We start from the raw sequence: 18,397 nt of genomic DNA, 5'->3' as shown, positions 1-18,397 counted from the left end.
GCACCTGCGGCCGCTCGGTACCCGTCCCCCCCCCCCCCCCCCCCCCGCAGGACACGGCGGAGCATGCGCACAACGTGTGCTTGGTTTTATATAGAAAACGCCGGGTTTTGGTTCATTTGTGTCCGCTGCGGTCACGTGAGTTCGATCCCATCCCGACGATAGAAACGTGTCATAAACGAACCCCCCGATCCTCGCGTCCCCCCCCCCCCAAAAACCGACTCCAGCCCCAGGCTGAGCTCGTCCTAAACCGGATTCCTCTTTGGTATCGGAGACCCCCGAACCCCCCCGCAGGAAGCGCAGCTCGGGGTTGTGCAAGAGCCGGTGCTGGGCGTGGGAGTGAATCACGGCTCTGCTCCCGCAGGGGCAGGGTTAGGGTTAGGGTTAAGCTTCCCCTTTCCCAGCCCATCCCCTGCTGTCCCCGCCCCACAGAGGGAGGGTTTGTCCTTCCCCGTCTGTTTTTGGGGGGTTTGTGGGTTCTTTTGGTGGTTTTGTCTCTATTTGGATATGAAAAGAGACCCGTGGGGGTGGGGAGGGAATGGGGAGGCTGCAGTCACAGCACCCCCGGTGGCTCTGGCATGGTCCATTCAGGTGTGATGGGGTATGTGCACTCCATGGAGGTGAACAGTGATGGAGGAGCAGCCGGGGGGGCTGTGGGGGCAGCGCCCGTGTGTCCCTCCCAGGGATGGGGAAAAGGACTTTTTGGTTACACCATGATGGTCCAAACGGCACCAGCACCTCAGGCACGTGTGGCCTCTGTCCTCCTGCTTGGGGCTGCATGGAGAGAAGGGGGATCCCAGCTGCGAGCGAGGGGACCCCCATTCCCCAGCCTCACACCTTGAGGCTCTTGCCGGTGGCACTGCCGGGGCTGCCGGCGGCGCTGCCATCACTGCCCTTCTTCCGGCGCAGGGTCTCGATCCAGCCGGTGCTGGGCCGGGGGGTGAAGCTGCTGAGCGCCAGGGAGCTGAGCCGCATGTTCCTGCCGGACATGATGAGCTCCCCGAAGCCCTCCTGGTGCGCGAAGGCATAACCGGAGCGGTGGGAGCCCACGTGCCCTGTGTGCCGCCGGCACCGGTGCTGGCTCTTCTGCTTCTTCCGCACGAGTTGGGTGTACCGGACCTGGGGCCGGCACCAGGGACAGGTCAGGGCTCAGCAGGGATGAGGACACCCCCAGGACCCCCCCACTGTGCTCTCACCGTGTCCGAGAGCTCAGGCTTCAGGTCCAGCTTAAGGAAGCGGAAGGCCACGACTGGCATGATGCAGACCACGGTGGTGAGGGCGATGGTCAACCAGACCGCGGGTTGTGCCAGTGTGTTCTGGGCAGTACCTGTGGGGGGAGCATCAGGCCAGGCTTTGGGGCAGGCTGCTGCACTGGGGCACGGTGCTCAGCTCCCCTGGCACTCACCCACAAAGCGGAACTGGTTGGGGAACATGTGGAAGAGTCCATCGCTGTGCATGGCAAACAGGATGGCGAAGTAGGCGGCCAGGCTGCCCCAGATGAAGAAGTGGTTGATGGCTGTCCAGAAACCAGTGTCCAGCCCGATCTGGGCGAGAGGGGAAGGAAGGAGCAGGGCTCAGGGAGCAGCCGGGGGGTGCTGAGCACAGCCATGGGGCAGGATGGGACCTGAGCCTTCCCCAGCTCTTTGTGCTCCAGGTGAGGGGCAGAGGCTGAGCAGCCACATCCCCACCTGCAGCTCCCAGTAAGCAGCCACGTCCCCACCTGCAGCTCCCAGTAAGCAGCCACATCCCCACCTGCAGCTCCCAGTAAGCAGCCACATCCCCACCTGCAGCTCCCAGTAAGCAGCCATGTCCCTACCTGCAGCTCCCAGTAAGCAGCCACGTCCCCACCTGCAGCTCCCAGTAAGCAGCCACGTTCCTACCTGCACACTGACGACGATGACGAGGGAGGTGGCGACGGTGATGGCAAAGGACTGGTAATCAGCCAGCTGAGCTCCATCATCGCGGGTGGCATCAGCAAAGACACCATAGGGGATGAAGAACATGAGCACAGAGGTGTAGATGCCCTGAGCGATGCAGATGAAGAACTCCCGTTTGTTGAAGAGCAGGTTCAGCTGCCCAGGCTCATAGAGCTTGGGGTACTCCATGCTCCGCTGCTCTGGCACGTCCTGGGGACACAGGGTACGCTGGGCACCATCCTGCAGGCAGAACCTGCTCCTTGGGGCACCCCTGACCATGAAGAGCCAAGGGACCAGCAGCTTGTGCAGGCAGGGACCCCTGCCCTGCTCCCCACTGTACCTGGTCGAACACCCCCATGGCGAGCACAGGCAGTGAGGTGTAGACGATGTTGTAGAGCGTGATGAAGTACTGGTCATACACAGTCTGCATGGAATGGGGCACTCAGGGGGGCACCAGAGCTGCTCTGTGCCCCCTGCCCCTGTGCCCATCCCAAGTGGTGCCATACCCTGAGCTCCTCACCCCACCATGTGCTGCCATGCTCCGGAGGGACCCCAGGCTGTGCCTGCAGGTGCAGGATGAGGCCCCACCGGGAGCACCCCTCACAGCAGAGGGGTCCCATAGGCAAACCCCATCCACTGAGGAGCCAGGACCCACCTGCGCCGAGAAGCCACAGAAGAAACCAAACCAGAAGTGGACCATGGTGAAGGCAAAGTTCTTGTAGAAGAAGTAGCAGAGGAACTTGCACATGCGCAGGTAGGACCAGCGCCCATGGACCAGCAGCAGGCGCTGCAGGAACTTGAACTGGGAGAAGGAGTAGTCGGAGGCCAGCACAGCCTGGATGCCCTCCTGCCCACTGATGCCCACCCCGATGTGTGCGGCTGTGGGGGGGAGAGATGTGGGGTGAGGAGGTGGCAGCTCCCCATTGGGACTGTAGTCCTATGGGGCACAGAGGGGCAGAGGCTGCCATGGGATCAGGGCCTCCCATTGGACTCACTCTTGATCATGCTGACGTCGTTGGCACCGTCACCGATGGCCAAGGTCACGGCTCTCTTGTACTTCTTGACCAGCTCCACCACCTGTGCCTTCTGCAGGGGGGTGACCCTGCAGCAGATAACGGCCTTGCAGGCACAGGCAGTCTCCAGGAACTCCACCTCCATGTCAGCCTCCAGCGCGTGGGCCTGTGGGGAGAGCAGGGGATGCTGAGGATGCAGCCGGAGCTGAGCAGGGAGCCCCATGCATCCGGAGCCGCACAGGGATGTGGGGATGCATCCGGAGCCATGCATGGAGCCCCATACAGCCGCGCTCCCAGTGCCCTACCAGGCTGTGCCCATTGATGACCAGGGCGTATTCACCAGCGATGGCCTCCAGCACAGAGCTGAGCTTACACGAGGGCAGTTTCTCCTGATAGAAGCCGTTGCTTGTGGAACGTGATGCATCCATCATCTTCTCCCTGGCCCTCCTGTGGGGCAGGGGTCCCCAGTGAGGCACTGCTGGACCCCCAGGGCCCCCTGCCCCACACCAGCCTCACCTGAGCTCCTCCCGCACCTCCAGCACCGTGTGGCCGGTGACCATGAACACCTCTGTCATGTCATCCGTCAGCATCTTGCAGGAGTAGCCAATGTTCACGGCTGTTTCTGGGGATGGAAACCAGGGTCTGAGCCGGGGGGGGCACATGTGTCCCCCCCAAAACAGCCCCATCTGCAGCCAGCCCAGCCCCACATCCCAGCCCCACTCACCCTGCTTGTCCCCTGTCAGCACCCAGATCTTGATGTTGGCCAGCGTGAGGATGGCAATGGTCTCAGGGACCCCCTGCTGCAGCTTGTCCTCGATGGCCGTGGCTCCGAGCAGCTGGAGGAGCCGCGGAGGGTCAGGCTGCCCCCAGCCCTGTCCTGCTGCCCCCAGCCCCTTCCCACTGCCCCCAGCCCCGTCCCACTGCCCCCAGCCCCGTCCCACTGCCCCCAGCCCCTTCCCACTGCCCCCCAGCCCCTTCCCACTGCCCCCAGCCCCTTCAGCTGCCCCCAGCCCCTTCCCACTGCCCCCAGCCCCGTCCCACTGCCCCCAGCCCCTTCAGCTGCCCCCAGCCCCTTCCCACTGCCCCTCAGCCCCATCCCACTGCCCCCAGCCCCGTCCCACTGCCCCCAGCCCCGTCCCACTGCCCCCAGCCCCGTCCCACTGCCCCCAGCCCCATCCCACTGCCCCCAGCCCCATCCTACTGCCCCCAGCCCCTTCCCACTGCCCCCAGCCCCATCCCACTGCCCCCCAGCCCCTTCAGCTGCCCCCAGCCCCATCCTACTGCCGCCAGCCCCTTCCCACTGCCCCCCAGCCCCTTCAGCTGCCCCCAGCCCCTTCCCACTGCCCCAGCCCCATCCCACTGCCCCCAGCCCCACATACCATCATGTCCTGCTCCACCTCCTCATAGAGCTGAGCCATGCGGTCCTCACGGGCCTCACGGGCACTGCTGGCTTGGCGCAGCCGCTTGGACCACTCCTCATAGTAACTCTGCTCCAGGTCCCTATAGGCCAGCACCAGTGTCCGCAGCCCCTCACCAGCAAACTCCTGCAGCCAGAGATGGGTGAGGACAGAGCCTGAGGACCCAAACCGGCTCCCCCGGCAGCAGGACCCTGCCCTACTCACATTGAGGTGGTCGCTGGTGACGCTGCTCAGGTCCTGGTTGATGGGATGCAGCCGCTCCAGCAGGATGGTGTCAGCCCCTTTGCAGTACAGCCGGATCCTGCCCTCGGGGCTGCGCACTGTGGGCAGCAGGAGCAGGTCCCACTCCTGCCTCCAGCCCACGATGGCTCCAGCATCACTGCATGGGGCTGGTCCCCATGCCCACCACAGCCCTCCCAGCGCCACAGCCTCACCGATGACAGACATGCGCTTGCGGATGTGGTTGAAGTCCAGGATGGCCAAGAGCTGGTAGGTGATGTCTGCCCCCAGCTCCTGCACCGTGATGGTCTTGGGGGTGCGGGAGCGGAACACGAACCCGAAGTTCCTGGCGGCTGTGACCAAAGCTCCTTCATCCGGGGACTGAGCCTTGTAATAGAGCTCCCCTGGAGACAGCGCAGGGCTCAGAGGCTGTGCCATAGCCCACACCATGGGGGGGGCACAGGCAGAGCCTCCCTCTGCACCCACCTTCGGTCTTCTCCTCGGACATGACCGTGTGGCACAGGGAGAGCAGGCGGAAGAACTCCTGCACGTGGGGGTCCCCCAGTTTGATGGCTTCCAGCAGGCTGGGGTCCCAGAACTGGAACCGGGGGTCGGCCAGGGCGTTGAAGGAGAAGTCCACGGGCTCCGGGCGCTGCCAGGGACGGAGCTGTGGTTAACCCGGTGCCGGCAGCAGCGGAGCCTGGCACCAGCCTGCGGCTCTCACCTCTCCCAGCTCTGCCTTGGGGCCCAGCACGTCCTGCACATCACCTGCGGACCAGGGCACATTAACCAGGACATGGCCCCAGTGCTGTGGCTGCACCAGCACCATAGGGAGCCCCCACGCTGGCTCTGCTGGATGGCATCCGGTGCCCCCATCCCTGCCGGCACAGCCAGAGCATCCCAGTGCCCACACTCACCATAGCTGTGCCCATTCACAGAGCACTTGCTGAAGACCATGATGTTCTGTGTGAGGGTCCCGGTCTTGTCGGAGAAGATGTACTCCACCTGCCCCAGCTCCTCATTGAGGGTGGTGGTTCGAGCCTCAGCCGCCGTGTGCCGCTTGGCACAGTACATCTTCTTGTCCCAGTTGATGAAGTAGCTGTGCCCGAGCCGGATCACCTCCACACTGCGGGGCCACAGCTGCGTCACTGGGGTGGGCAGCTCTAACCCTAACCCTAACCCTAACCCTTACCCTAACCCTAACCCCCCCCATGCCCCGCACCAGGCCCCCATGCTGCTGCTGGCTCCCGCACCCGCTCCTACCAACAGCCACCACCAAGCCAGGGCTGAGGCCGCAGGGCCTGGCAGCAATGGGGGGCACATCCCAAACCCCCCCCCGGGGCAGACAGCAAGGAGCTAGCGCAGGGTGGGGGTGACACGTTCTTACCTCGGGGTAAGGGTGACAGAACCCATGCTGGGGAACGAAAAGAGAGAGAAATTAAAGGAGAGAGAGAAGGGGACAGGGCAGGAGCAGGAGCTGCAGGAGGCAGAGCAGAGGAACCAGCCAGGGCAGGGAGCTGAGCAGCCAGACACAGCCGGGGGGTCCTATGGGGTCCCAGCTCTTGGGGTACCCCCAGGGCAGCCGTGCCCATCACCGGGAGCAGCCCATGCCCCCCCATGCACGCAGCTGTGCCCATGGGTCTCCATCCCCATCATCCCTCCCCAGAGGGCACCCCCAAACCCGGCGCCTGCCCCTCCACATCCCCGGCCCCTCGGGCACTTCCCTACCTTACATAGAGCGAGATGGGCACCACGGTGTTGAGGATGATGATGTAGGACCAGAAGGAGAGGAAGCCTGAGAAGAAGGCACTGTGCACCCCCTCATCCCAGGGCAGGTACATCTGGAAGCAGACGCCCACCTCGTGCTCCCAGATGGCGTTGCCAATGGCCAGAATCACCCCCATGCACACCAGGAACCCAAAGATCTGGGGCAGGAGAGAGGATGAGAGCCCAGGGCCGGCCCCATATGGGCTCCCTGTGCTCTGCCTCCCGCGTACCCAGAGCACCAGGGTGTTCATCAGCCGATCGATGCTCGTCCGCTTGAACTTGGTCCTCCCACTGTTCTGCATGAGCTTGGTGTCCGGCCCTGCAGGAGGGAAGGGGCTCAGGGTTAGGGTTAGGGTTAGGGTGTGTGGGGCAGTGGTTGCTGCCCCCCCAGCCCACCTGCGAAGATGACGAGGCCGAAGCACCACTCGGTGTTGCGCAGGACACAGCCCCGCAGCAGCATGTTCTGGTTGCTCAGGGGGTACTTGCTCTCCTTCCAGTACAGGGTCCCTCCGAACTTGTCCAGTTTGTTGTTGGGGGGCTCACAGATCACCTCACCTGGCACAGGGGATGGTTTGGCTGTCGTGGGCTCAGCTCCATCCCAGTGCTCCCAGCACCGTCCCCAGAGATCCCATTGGAACCACAGCACCAGCGCAGGGATGCTCTCCAGGATGGGTCCGTGCCGAGGTGATGGAGAACACCTCGGGTTGGTGGTAGGCACTCACCATCAAACCCAGCCAGCCTGCCGGTGTCAGCCAGCTCCGAGGTGACGGGGATGGCCTGTCGCACCTTCGTGTTGGTCTCTCTGCAGGCAGACATGGGCTCAGAGGCAGGAGATGCTCCCGAGGCTTTGGGTCCCCCTCTGACTGTGCTCCTCCTGCCTTGCCCTGGCACCCCATGGCATCAGGGGTACCCACCCGTCTATGGCACCAGGGGTACCCACCCGTCCATGGCATCAGAGGTACCCACCCGTCTATGGCACCAGGGGTACCCACCCGTCCAGCTCTGCAGTCTCTATGTAGCACAGCCCATGGGGCTCACTGCTGGAGAGCAGCAGCAGGTCAGCCTGCAGGGGAGACATGGGAAGGGTTGTGCTGACACCAGCTGCCCCACACACCCCATAGGGAAGCCAGGGGGTCCGGAGCCAGGTGTGCTCAGCACCCAGACACCAGCTCCTGCAGGACCCACATCAGGCAAACTCCAGAGCTCCAATGCGACCCCCTCAATGCAACCTCAAAGTGGGGCAGCCCCTGGCACCTCCATGCCAGGAGTGATGGATGAGCCCCATGGCATGTGCCAGCACACCAGGACTGCTGTGGTGCTGGGGCCGTGCTCAGCCTGTGGTGCTGGGGCTGTGCTCAGCCTGTGGTGCTGGGGCTGTGCTCAGCCTGTGGTGCTGGGGCCGTGCTCAGCCTGTGGTGCTGGGGCTGTGCTCAGCCTGTGGTGCTGGGGCCGTGCTCAGCCTGTGGTGCTGGGGCCACACTCAGCCTGTGGTGCTGGGGCCGTGCTCAGCCTGTGGTGCTGGGGCTGTGATCAGCCTGTGGTGCTGGGGCCGTGCTCAGCCTGTGGTGCTGGGGCTGTGATCAGCCTGTGGTGCTGGGGCCGTGCTCAGCCTGTGGTGCTGTGCTCAGCCTGTGGTGCTGGGGCTGTGCTCAGCCTGTGGTGCTGGGGCTGTGCTCAGCCTGTGGTGCTGGTGCTGTGCTCAGCCTGTGGTGCTGGGGCTGTGCTCAGCCTGTGGTGCTGTGCTCAGCCTGTGGTGCTGGGGCCACTCTCACCGCCACAAACTGGTTGTTCTCCAGTTTGATGATGTCTCCAACACGGACGTTCATCCACTGCTCCTGCTGGAGGCTGTGGGGGGCACAGGCAGTGATGCAGGAGCCGGCACAGCTCCATTCCCCTGCCTGCAGCCATGGGCCATGGCCGGGGGGGGGTCGGGGACCCTCCATGGGACACTCACACTCCACTGATGAGCACCTGGGACTGACGGTTGTTCACTTGGTTGTCACTCTTATGGCGGAACTGGGGGGGGGGGGCAGTGGTGTCAGCCCCACTGGGGGATGCACACCCACATGGGGGTCACTGCCCCACAGCCCCCTGCCCAGCAGGGGGGCACGGGGGGAGCACTCACATAGTCGTCCGTGGCGTCTTTGACAGCTGTGATGGTTAAGACAAGAACCAAAGGCACGATGGTTGTGAACCAGGAGAGGGAGGAGATCTGTGGGATCAGCTGGGGACAGAGAGAGGAGCTGGGGGGGACCAAGCCAGCCCCAGCCCCACACCAACCCCGTTCAATGGGGTCAAACCCACACTTCCCAAGGGCAGGATGTGTCCTGGACCATCTGCCCCCCCAGGAGCTCAGCACTCACCTGCAGGATGAGAAGGAAGAGGAAATAGGTGTTGGCCACTTCCTGGAACTGCTCGAAGAGGTTGACAGGCAGGAAGGTGATGATGTTGTACTTGGAGGTCTTGATGCAGTTGCTCTGGGGATGGACAGGACAAAAGGGGGTTCCTGATGTGCTGTGGTCCTGTGGCCCCACTGAGAGCTGCAGCTCCCATAGCCCTGACCTGGGATCCCAGCACAGCAGATCCTACCCCTCTAACTTCAGCAAGAAGCACATTCCTTCCCCTGCATCACCCACCAGCATCCGGGGAACAGCCGGTACCCAGGGAACAACCGGTACCCAGGGAACAGCCGGTACCCAGGGAGCAGCCGGTACCCAGGGAGCAGCCGGTACCCAGGGAACAACCGGTACCCATGGAACAACCGGTACCCAGGGAGCAGCCGGTACCCAGGGAGCAGCCGGTACCCAGGGAACAGCCGGTACCCAGGGAGCAGCCGGTACCCGGGGAGCAGCCGGTACCCAGGGAACAGCCGGTACCCAGGGAACAACCAGTACCCAGGGAACAGCCGGTACCCAGGGAACAGCCGGTACCCAGGGAGCAGCCGGTACCCAGGGAGCAGCCGGTACCCGGGGAACAGCCGGTACCCAGGGAACAGCCGGTACCCGGGGAACAGCCGGTACCCAGGGAACAGCCGGTACCTGGGGAGCAGCCGGTACCCAGGGAACAGCCGGTACCCAGGGAGCAGCCGGTACCCAGGGAGCAGCCGGTACCCGGGGAACAGCCGGTACCCAGGGAACAGCCGGTACCCGGGGAACAGCCGGTACCCAGGGAACAGCCGGTATCCATGGAACAGCCGGTACCCAGGGACCACAGTGCAGTGCAGTGCTGTGCCATGCGGTCTTGTGCAGTGCAGTGCAATGCAGTGCCGTGTCGTACAGTGCCGTGCAGTGCAGTACAGTGCAGTACAGTGTAATGCAGTGTAATGCCGTGCAGTGTGATGCTCGTCCGCACACTCGCCTCGGGTACCCCCATCGGGTTCCAGCTGTACCCCCGGTGCTCCCGGTGTCCCCCCCCCGCACTCACCGCGTACTGGAACTTCTCGTTGTAGTCCCTGGCGTTGGCTCGTACCCTCCTCTCCTCCTCTGCAACAGAGCCGAGCTCAGCCCCGGGGCCGGCCCCCGAGCACCCCCCGAGCACCCCCCGAGCACCCCCCGGTACCCCCCGGTACCCCCCGAGCACCCCCCGAGCACCCCCCGGTACCCCCCGAGCACCCCCCGGTACCCCCCGAGCATCCCCCGGTACCCCCCGAGCATCCCCCGGTACCCCCCGAGCATCCCCCGGGGCACCCCCCGGGGCAGGGCCCAACGCGGCTCCAGCCCCGGTTCCAGCCCCGGCTCCGGCTCCAGCTCCGGTTCCAGCCCCAGCTCCGGTTCCAGCCCCAGCTCCGGCTCCGGTTCCAGCCCCGGCTCCAGCCCCGGCTCTGGCTCCTGCCCCGGCTCCGGTTCCAGCCCCGGCTCCATCCCCAGCGCTCCGGGCCCCGCCGCGGCCTCCCCCGGTGCTCACCTGGGGCCCTGCGGGCCGCGCACGGCTCCATGGCCCCGGGGCCCGCAGCCCATGGGGAGCGGCCGGGAGCGGGGCCGGGGCCGCTGCGGCCCCACTGCCGCTGCCGCTGCCGCCGCCGTCCGCTCACCGCCCCATGGCCGCGGCGGCGCCGGCGGAAGTGATGGGGGGGGGAACCGGGGACGGGGCGGCCCCCGGAGGGAGGCAGAGGGGACTGGGAGCGGGGGGGGCTCCTCACGGACACCCCATGGACAACACAGAGACAACACATGGACACCCCATGGACACCCATAGACACCCCATGGATACCCCATGGATACTCCATGGACACCCATAGACACCCCATGGATACCCCATGGATACTCCATGGACACCCATAGACACCCCATGGATACCCCATGGATACCCCATAGATACTCCACAGACACCCCATGGACACCCCATGGATACTCCATGGACACCCATAGACACCCCATGGATACCCCATGGATACCCCATAGACACCCCATAGACAACCCATGGACACCCCATGGATACCCCACAGACACCCCACAGACACCCCATGGATACCCCATGGATACCCCATAGATACTCCATGGACACCCCATGGACACCCCATGGATACCCCATGGATACCCCATAGATACTCCATGGACACCCCATGGACACCCCATGGATACTCCATGGACACCCATAGACACCCCATGGACACCCCATGGATACCCCATAGATACTCCATGGACACCCCATGGACACCCCATGGATACTCCATGGACACCCATAGACACCCCATGGATACCCCATGGATACCCCATAGATACTCCATGGACACCCCATGGACACCCCATGGATACTCCATGGACACCCATAGACACCCCATGGACACCCCATGGATACTCCATGGACACCCATAGACACCCCATGGACACCCCATGGATACCCCATAGACACCCCATAGACAACCCATGGACACCCCATGGATACCCCACAGACACCCCACAGACACCCCATGGATACCCCATATATACTCCACAGACATCCCATGAATACTCCATGGATACCCCATGGATACCCTATGGACACCCCATGGATACGCCATAGATACCCCACAGACACCCCATGGATACCCCACAGACACCCCATGGACACCCCATTGACAACCCACGGACACCCCATGAATACCCCACGGACACTCCATGGACACCCCATGGACACCCCATAGATACCCCATGAACACTCCATGGACACCCCATGGACACCCCATGAACACTTCATGGATACCCCATGGACACCCCATAGATACCCCATGGATACCCCATGGATACCCCATAGATACTCCATGGACACCCCATGGACACCCCATGGATACTCCATGGACACCCATAGACACCCCATGGACACCCCATGGATACCCCATAGATACTCCATGGACACCCCATGGACACCCCATGGATACTCCATGGACACCCATAGACACCCCATGGATACCCCATGGATACCCCATAGATACTCCATGGACACCCCATGGACACCCCATGGATACTCCATGGACACCCATAGACACCCCATGGACACCCCATGGATACTCCATGGACACCCATAGACACCCCATGGACACCCCATGGATACCCCATAGACACCCCATAGACAACCCATGGACACCCCATGGATACCCCACAGACACCCCACAGACACCCCATGGATACCCCATATATACTCCACAGACATCCCATGAATACTCCATGGATACCCCATGGATACCCTATGGACACCCCGTGGATACGCCATAGATACCCCACAGACACCCCATGGATACCCCACAGACACCCCATGAATACCCCACGGACACCCCATTGACACCCCACGGACACCCCATGGACACCCCATGGACACCCCATTGACAACCCACGGACACCCCATGGACACCCCATGGACACCCCATTGACAACCCACGGACACCCCATGAATACCCCACGGACACTCCATGGACACCCCATGGACACCCCATAGATACCCCATGAACACTCCATGGACACCCCATGGACACCCCATGAACACTCCATGGATACCCCATGGACACCCCATAGATACCCCACGGACACCCCATGAATACCCCATGAACACCCCATGGACACTCCATGGACACCCCACGAACACCCCACGAACACCCCATGGACACCCCATAGACACCCCACAGACAACCCATGAACACCCCATGGACACCCCACATCCTCAGGGCTGGTTTATTGTTGCCGTGGGTTCCGCGGGGGCCTGGGGCCGCTGGCTCAGGCAGGTCCCATCTCCAGCCCCACTTGTGGGGCAGTGCCCCCCGGTTCCCTTCTCCATGAGCGCGATGTTGGGGTCCGTGAGGAGCGGGGGGCTCTGCTCGGCTGTGCCCTCCGGGAGCGGGTGGTGAAAGGCCACGAGGAGCTGGTACAGAGCTGAGCCCACGGCAGCGCCCAGCATCGGTGCCACCACCGGCACCCACCACCACCCATTGCCCCTGCTGGGGACGGGACACGGTGGGTGACGCGTCACCGTCACCGGCCCCACCGTCACCCCCTTACCGTGACCCACCTGAAGACCTCCGCACCCCAACCTGCCACGTAGGTGAAGAGCCGGGGCCCGAAGTCCCGCGCGGGGTTCATGGGGCAGCCACAGTTGGAGCCCAAGGAGGCTTCAAGGGACAGCACCAGCAGTGCCACAGCCACCGGCTCCAGCCCCTTGGGGACCCCCTTGTTGTGGGGGTCCAGGATCGCCAGGATCCCCACGATCAGCAGAGCTGTGGCCACCACCTGTGTGCCAGGGTGAGGTCAGTGCCGGTGCCGCCGGTGCCACCGGGATGGGGCAGCCAACCCGGCACACACCTGGTCCAGGAAGCCATTGGAGAGGGACAGGTACTCAGCAGGGTACGTGGCGAAGATGGAGGCGGTTTCCTGGGGGCCGGAGGTGGTGAGGGTCCCATTGCTGTAGTGATGGATGGCGTCTGTGGGGCAAAGGCAGAGCCGTGTGGGGGAGCGCGGTCACCGGCACCGGCACCAGCACCAACACCAACACCAGCACCAGCACCGGCACCGGCACCGGCACCAGCACCAGCACCAGCACCGGCCCCAGCACCGGCACCAGCACCGGCACCGGCACCAGCACCGGCACCAGCACCGGCACCAACACCAGCACCAGCACCAGCACCGGCACCGGCACCAGCACCAGCACCAGCACCGGCACCAGCACCAGCACCGGCACCGGCACCAGCACCAGCACCGGCACCGGCACCGGCACCAGCACCAGCACCAGCACCGGCACCGGCACCAGCACCAGCACCGGCCCCAGCACCGGCACCAGCACCAGCACCGGCACCGGCACCGGCACCGGCACCAGCACTGGCCCCAGCACCGGCACCAGCACCAGCACCAGCACCAGCACCAACACCAGCACCAGCACCAGCACCAGCCCTGTACCATAGTAGACAGCATAGACAGCTCCGGCAGACAGGAACGCGCCCGTGGTCTGCACGGCCACGAAGATGGGTAACTTCCACCAGGGACACTGCTCCACGAGGCACATGGCGAGGGTGAAGGCCGGGTTCATGTGGGCCCCTGCAGCAGTGGGGACAGGGCTGGGAGGGGGGTCCTGGGGGCCGGGGGGCAGCAGGAGCAGAGCCCCCTCCCCAGCCTCACCAGAGACCCCCCCTGCTGTGTAGATGGACACCATGACGGCCAAGGCGCCGGCCAGGTACGCGGTGAGGATGTTCCCCTTGGCCTCGAGGCTGGTGACCATCTGTGCGGAGCCGCTCAGGGTGATGAGCTGCAGGACAGGACATGGTGAGTGCAGCCCCTCACCGAGGCCTCGGGGCTCAGCAGGGTGAGGGCTGCTCCGGTGCCGCGGCACCATCACCACCCCACAGCCGGCACAATGGGGACAGGCTCTAGCAATGCACTGCTGTGGGGAGCAGTGGGGCAGAGGCTGCCCTCGGGATGCTGCCCCAGGGGCAGAGCCACAACCTTTGCCTGAGGCAGGGCATCGGTGTCAAGGTTCGGGCTGGCTCCGGAGCTGCTGTGCCCATGCTGTGCCCATGGCACTGCGGTGCAGGTCCCGGTGCAAGCAGGAGCCCAGGGGGGTCCTGCAGGAGCTCAATGCAGCCCCAACCCCCTGGATCCCCCCATGAGTGCCCCAGACCCCCATGTCCCCGCTCACGATGAGCACGATGACAGCCAACATCTCCGCCAGGCACTCCCGCACCAGCTGGTTCTGGACATGGAGCAGAGCTCGGGTGCTCTGCAGGATGGAGGTGGTGCCCATGGGGTGCTCAGGAGCAGCAGCAGCAGCAGTGCCCTGAGCTCTGCCCCAGCCACGTTTATAAGCTCTGGTGCTGGGTGATAATGTGCAGACTTTACACCAATCAGACCCACAGCTCACGGAGCCGCCTCGCAGGGAGCAGAGTTCTGCATGGGGCTGGGGACAGCAGCCTGGCCCCATAGGGGCAGAGCCCCCGCAGGTGACAGGGGCTGCTCTAGGATGTGCTCCAGGAGCTCTGCCTTTCCCTGCCCCATCCCTGCTTCACGAAGGGGAATGAAGAAGCCTTGGAAGGGGCCCTGGGCTGGGCCCTTGAGAGGGACACAGGAGAGCAGAGAGGGTGGGCAGGGATAGGAACAGAGCCCATCACTGCTGCACATGGAGGGCTCCTCTGCATTGCTTCTGGCCTGAAGGAGCCTGGCACCATTAGCATAAATAGACTTTATTTCTCTGTACACATGTGCACACTCAGCCCCACAAGAGGTGTTTCCACAGAAGATGAGCAGCTCCTGACACCAGCTCCCAGCAGGATGTGATCCATCTGGAACAGGAACAGGCGGTGAGAAGAGGCTGCTGCCGGTGTCCCCCATCCATCCCCCCATCCCCATGGTCCTGGGGACCCCGTGGTCCCCCCCACCCATCACACCTACAGGGTGCTCAGCCAGGCTGGGCACAGTTACCAGCCTGAGAACCAGCGTCGGAAGATGCTGCCCAGCACAGAGGATGGATCCCTCATGGTGGGAGGCTGGAGATCATCTGGTGTCCGGGTACCTGTGAACGGCACCGGCTGCCCTGGGAGAGCAGGAGGAGCTGGTTCCTGGGGCCCTGCCCTGCCCCACACACCCTGCTCAGTGCCCCACTCACCATCATCCACCCGCAGCAGCTCCTCCCGGTGGTCTCTGCTCTGCCCGTCCTCGGTGATGGTGCTGGTGAAGGTCTGGTCCCCCCTGTGGCGAGTCACCGTTGTCTCCCTGCGACCATGGCTGTCCTGGACCGTGCGGCGCTCCTCCACTGCCTGCATGGAGCAGCAGTGAGCTCTGAGCACTGAGCCTGAGCCTGAGACTGAGCCTGAGCTCTGAGCCTGAGCCTGAGCCCTGAGCCTGATCCTGAGCCTGAGCTCTGAGCCCCAGCCCCTGCTGTCCTGCACCGTGCGGCGCTCCTCCACTGCCTGCATGGAGCAGCAGCGAGTCCTGAGCCCTGAGCCCTGAGCACTGAGCCCTGATCCTGATCCTGATCCTGATCCTGAGCCCTGAGCACTGAGGCCTGAGCTCTGAGGCCTGAGCCCTGAGCCCCAGCCCCAGCCCCAGCCCCTGCTGTCCTGCACGGTGTGGGGCAGCACCGACCCCCGGTCCCGGCCCCGCTGCCCCCGGGGCACTCACCCCATCGGGCAGGGTGACTCTGGTGACGGACACGCTCTGGAAGTACCGGTGATGATCCCGGTGATCCCGGAGCTCCCCTCGCAGGACAGGCCCGAGCCCTGCGGCCGACACCTCCGAGTCCAGGTCTGCGGAGGGGCAGACGTGAGGCTGCGGTGAGGGGCAGGGGAGCCAGGGGCACATGGAGCCTGTGGCACCCACCCTGGTCTGCCTTGAGGCCGGGGGTGGCCGGGGACCGGTCCAGCTGCAAGGCAAAGAGAGCACCGGTGACACCGGAGCCGGTCCAGCTGCAAGGCAATGAGCACACCGGTGACACCGGGGCCGGTGCAGCTGCAAGGCAATGAGAGCACCGGTGACACCGGAGCCGGTGCAGCTGCAAGGCAATGAGAGCACCAGTGACACCGGAGCCGGTGCAGCTGCAAGGCAATGAGAGCACCGGTGACACCGGGGCCGGTGCAGCTGCAAGGCAATGAGAGCACCGGTGACACCGGGGCCGGTACAGCTGCAAGGCAATGAGAGCACCGGTGACACCGGAGCCGGTACAGCTGCAGGGCAAAGAGAGCACCGGTGACACCGGGGCCGGTGCAGCTGCAAGGCAAAGAGAGCACCGGTGACACCGGAGCCGGTGCAGCTGCAAGGCAAAGCACACACCGGTGACACCGGGGCCGGTGCAGCTGCAAGGCAATGAGAGCACCGGTGACACCGGAGCCGGTGCAGCTGCAGGGCAAAGAGAGCACCGGTGATACCGGAGCCGGTGCAGCTGCAAGGCAAAGCACACACCGGTGACACCGGAGCCTAGTGCAGCTGCAAGGCAATGAGTGCACCGGTGACACTGGAGCCTGGTGCAGCTGCAAGGCAATGAGCACACCGGTGACACCGGGGCCGGTGCAGCTGCAAGGCAATGAGTGCACCGGTGACACCGGAGCCGGTCCAGCTGCAAGGCAAAGAGAGCACCGGTGACACCGGAGCCTAGTGCAGCTGCAAGGCAATGAGAGCACCGGTGACACCGGAGCCGGTGCAGCTGCAAGGCAAAGGGAGCTCCGGTGACACCGGGACCCGGTTCAGTGGTGCCTGCAGCCGGACGGGGCCGGTGGAGCCGCACTCACCGCAGGGCTCGGGCTCCAGCTCCGGCTCTCCGGGTGCTTCAGCATCGAGTCCCGCAGCGGTCCCGGCTCCGGAGGGGGCAGCGGGAGCCCAGACCCGGCCCCGGTGCCACCGAACAGCGCCAGGAGCTCCCCCATGTCCCGGAAGAGCTGCTCGAGGGGCCCGGAGCGCGGCGGGGGCACCGGCACCGGTACGGAGGAGCCTTCCTCGTCCTCGTCTCCATCATCATCATCGTCCCACGCCGCGGAGCCGAAGAGAGGGTCCCGGGGCCTGCGGGACCAGGGAGCTGAGCGCAGAGCGACCGGGACGGGGGTTAACGGGGACCGGGGGGGGGGTTAACGGGGCCTGGCGGGGGGGGTTAACGGGATCCGGGTTAACGGGGGCCGGAAGTTAACGGGATCCGGGTTAACGGGGACCGGGGGGGGGTTAACGGGGGCCGCCGGGCAGGGTTAACGGAGGCCGGGCTAACGGGAGCCGGGGTGGGGGGTTAACGGGGTCCGGGTTAACGGGGTCCGGGTTAACGGGGTCCGGGTTAACGGGGGCCGAGGGGGGGTTAACGGGGTCCGGGTTAACGAGGGCCGGGGGTTAACGGGATCCGGGTTAACGAGGGCCGAGGGGGGGTTAACGGGGTCCGGGTTAACGGGAGCCGGGGGTTAACGGGGTCCGGGTTAACGGGGACCGGGGGGGGGTTAACGGGGTCCGGGTTAACGGGGTCCGGGTTAACGGGGACCGGGGGTTAACGAGGGCCGGGGGTTAACGGGGTCCGGGTTAACGGGGTCCGGGTTAACGGGGTCCGGGTTAACGGGGACCGGGGGTTAACGAGGGCCGGGGGTTAACGGGGTCCGGGTTAACGGGGTCCGGGTTAACGGGGGGGGTTTATCCGGTACCTCCGCGGCCCCGGGAACCCGAAGAAGCCCCGGAACACATCCGAGAAGCTCATGGCGGCCTCCTCGTCGCGCTGCCGTAAAGCGCCGCCGGCTGTCGCGCAGCGCCGGGGGAGCCGCCGGGTCCTAAGCCCCGGCCCCAGCGCTGCCCTCCCGCATCCCACCGGGCTCCGCTCCCCATCCGCAGCGGAGCCGGGACCGGGGCACGGACAAGGGGGACCCCAAAGGGAGCTATAGACCGGGGAAGGGGAGGCAGGACAAGCGGCTCCGTGGCCCAGAGAGCCGGAGCCAGGCAGGGAAGGGAGGGAGGAAACGATGCACACATGACTCTGTGATCTTTATTCTCTTTAGTGAAGCGCCCCCCGCGCAGGGGCTGCGTTTGGAACTGAAAAAGACAAGACCTGACTGCATAGAAAACAACCAAAAACCCCGACCTGGAGCCCAAAAGCAGAAGGTACTTACAGCGTGCAAAGGGGGGGGGGCAAAAGTAACTGGGGAGGTGCAGAACAC

The 18,397-nt window shown here is 64.7% G+C and overlaps 3 protein-coding genes across 8 annotated transcripts; all 3 read right to left on the bottom strand.

The window, feature by feature from the left end:
* Positions 1–70: 70 nt before the first annotated feature.
* On the bottom strand, positions 71–10,359 carry ATP8B2 (ATPase phospholipid transporting 8B2). Of its 2 annotated transcripts, none has more exons than XM_034071250.1 (27): positions 10,234–10,359; positions 9,754–9,812; positions 8,694–8,807; positions 8,456–8,554; positions 8,285–8,346; positions 8,103–8,175; positions 7,323–7,393; positions 7,053–7,132; positions 6,727–6,885; positions 6,561–6,649; positions 6,292–6,488; positions 5,481–5,689; positions 5,288–5,331; positions 5,050–5,215; positions 4,779–4,967; positions 4,549–4,664; positions 4,306–4,470; positions 3,651–3,762; positions 3,443–3,548; positions 3,232–3,373; positions 2,909–3,092; positions 2,569–2,792; positions 2,254–2,337; positions 1,878–2,153; positions 1,403–1,541; positions 1,194–1,324; positions 71–1,116 (listed from the first exon to the last, which is right to left on the bottom strand). In XM_034071250.1, exons 1-27 carry the CDS (start codon positions 10,262–10,264, stop codon positions 829–831), a joined length of 3,609 nt encoding a protein of 1,202 aa, XP_033927141.1. In that variant the 5' UTR covers positions 10,265–10,359; the 3' UTR covers positions 71–828. The 2 variants fall into 2 exon arrangements, with proteins under 2 accessions (XP_033927141.1, XP_033927142.1); XM_034071251.1 differs by having other exon boundaries at positions 1,878–2,123.
* Positions 10,360–12,459: 2,100 nt separating this feature from the next.
* AQP10 (aquaporin 10) lies at positions 12,460–14,337 on the bottom strand. Its single transcript, XM_034071147.1, has 5 exons — positions 13,908–14,337; positions 13,689–13,826; positions 13,098–13,216; positions 12,808–13,025; positions 12,460–12,736 (listed from the first exon to the last, which is right to left on the bottom strand). Exons 1-5 carry the CDS (start codon positions 14,119–14,121, stop codon positions 12,463–12,465), a joined length of 963 nt encoding a protein of 320 aa, XP_033927038.1. The 5' UTR covers positions 14,122–14,337; the 3' UTR covers positions 12,460–12,462.
* Positions 14,338–14,949: 612 nt separating this feature from the next.
* On the bottom strand, positions 14,950–18,103 carry HAX1 (HCLS1 associated protein X-1). Of its 5 annotated transcripts, none has more exons than XM_034071150.1 (7): positions 17,891–18,103; positions 17,006–17,273; positions 16,101–16,143; positions 15,903–16,027; positions 15,388–15,538; positions 15,174–15,315; positions 14,950–15,064 (listed from the first exon to the last, which is right to left on the bottom strand). In XM_034071150.1, exons 1-6 carry the CDS (start codon positions 17,941–17,943, stop codon positions 15,200–15,202), a joined length of 756 nt encoding a protein of 251 aa, XP_033927041.1. In that variant the 5' UTR covers positions 17,944–18,103; the 3' UTR covers positions 14,950–15,064; positions 15,174–15,199. The 5 variants fall into 5 exon arrangements, with proteins under 5 accessions (XP_033927041.1, XP_033927042.1, XP_033927040.1 ...); XM_034071151.1 differs by having other exon boundaries at positions 15,174–15,294; XM_034071149.1 differs by having other exon boundaries at positions 15,170–15,538.
* Between the last annotated feature and the right edge of the window lie 294 nt (positions 18,104–18,397).

This window comes from Melopsittacus undulatus, chromosome 20 (genome assembly GCF_012275295.1).
Source record: "Melopsittacus undulatus isolate bMelUnd1 chromosome 20, bMelUnd1.mat.Z, whole genome shotgun sequence".
Classification (NCBI taxonomy): domain Eukaryota; kingdom Metazoa; phylum Chordata; class Aves; order Psittaciformes; family Psittaculidae; genus Melopsittacus; species Melopsittacus undulatus.
Note: the sequence above shows the minus strand (reverse complement) of the source record. Positions and strands in the feature narration are given on the sequence as shown.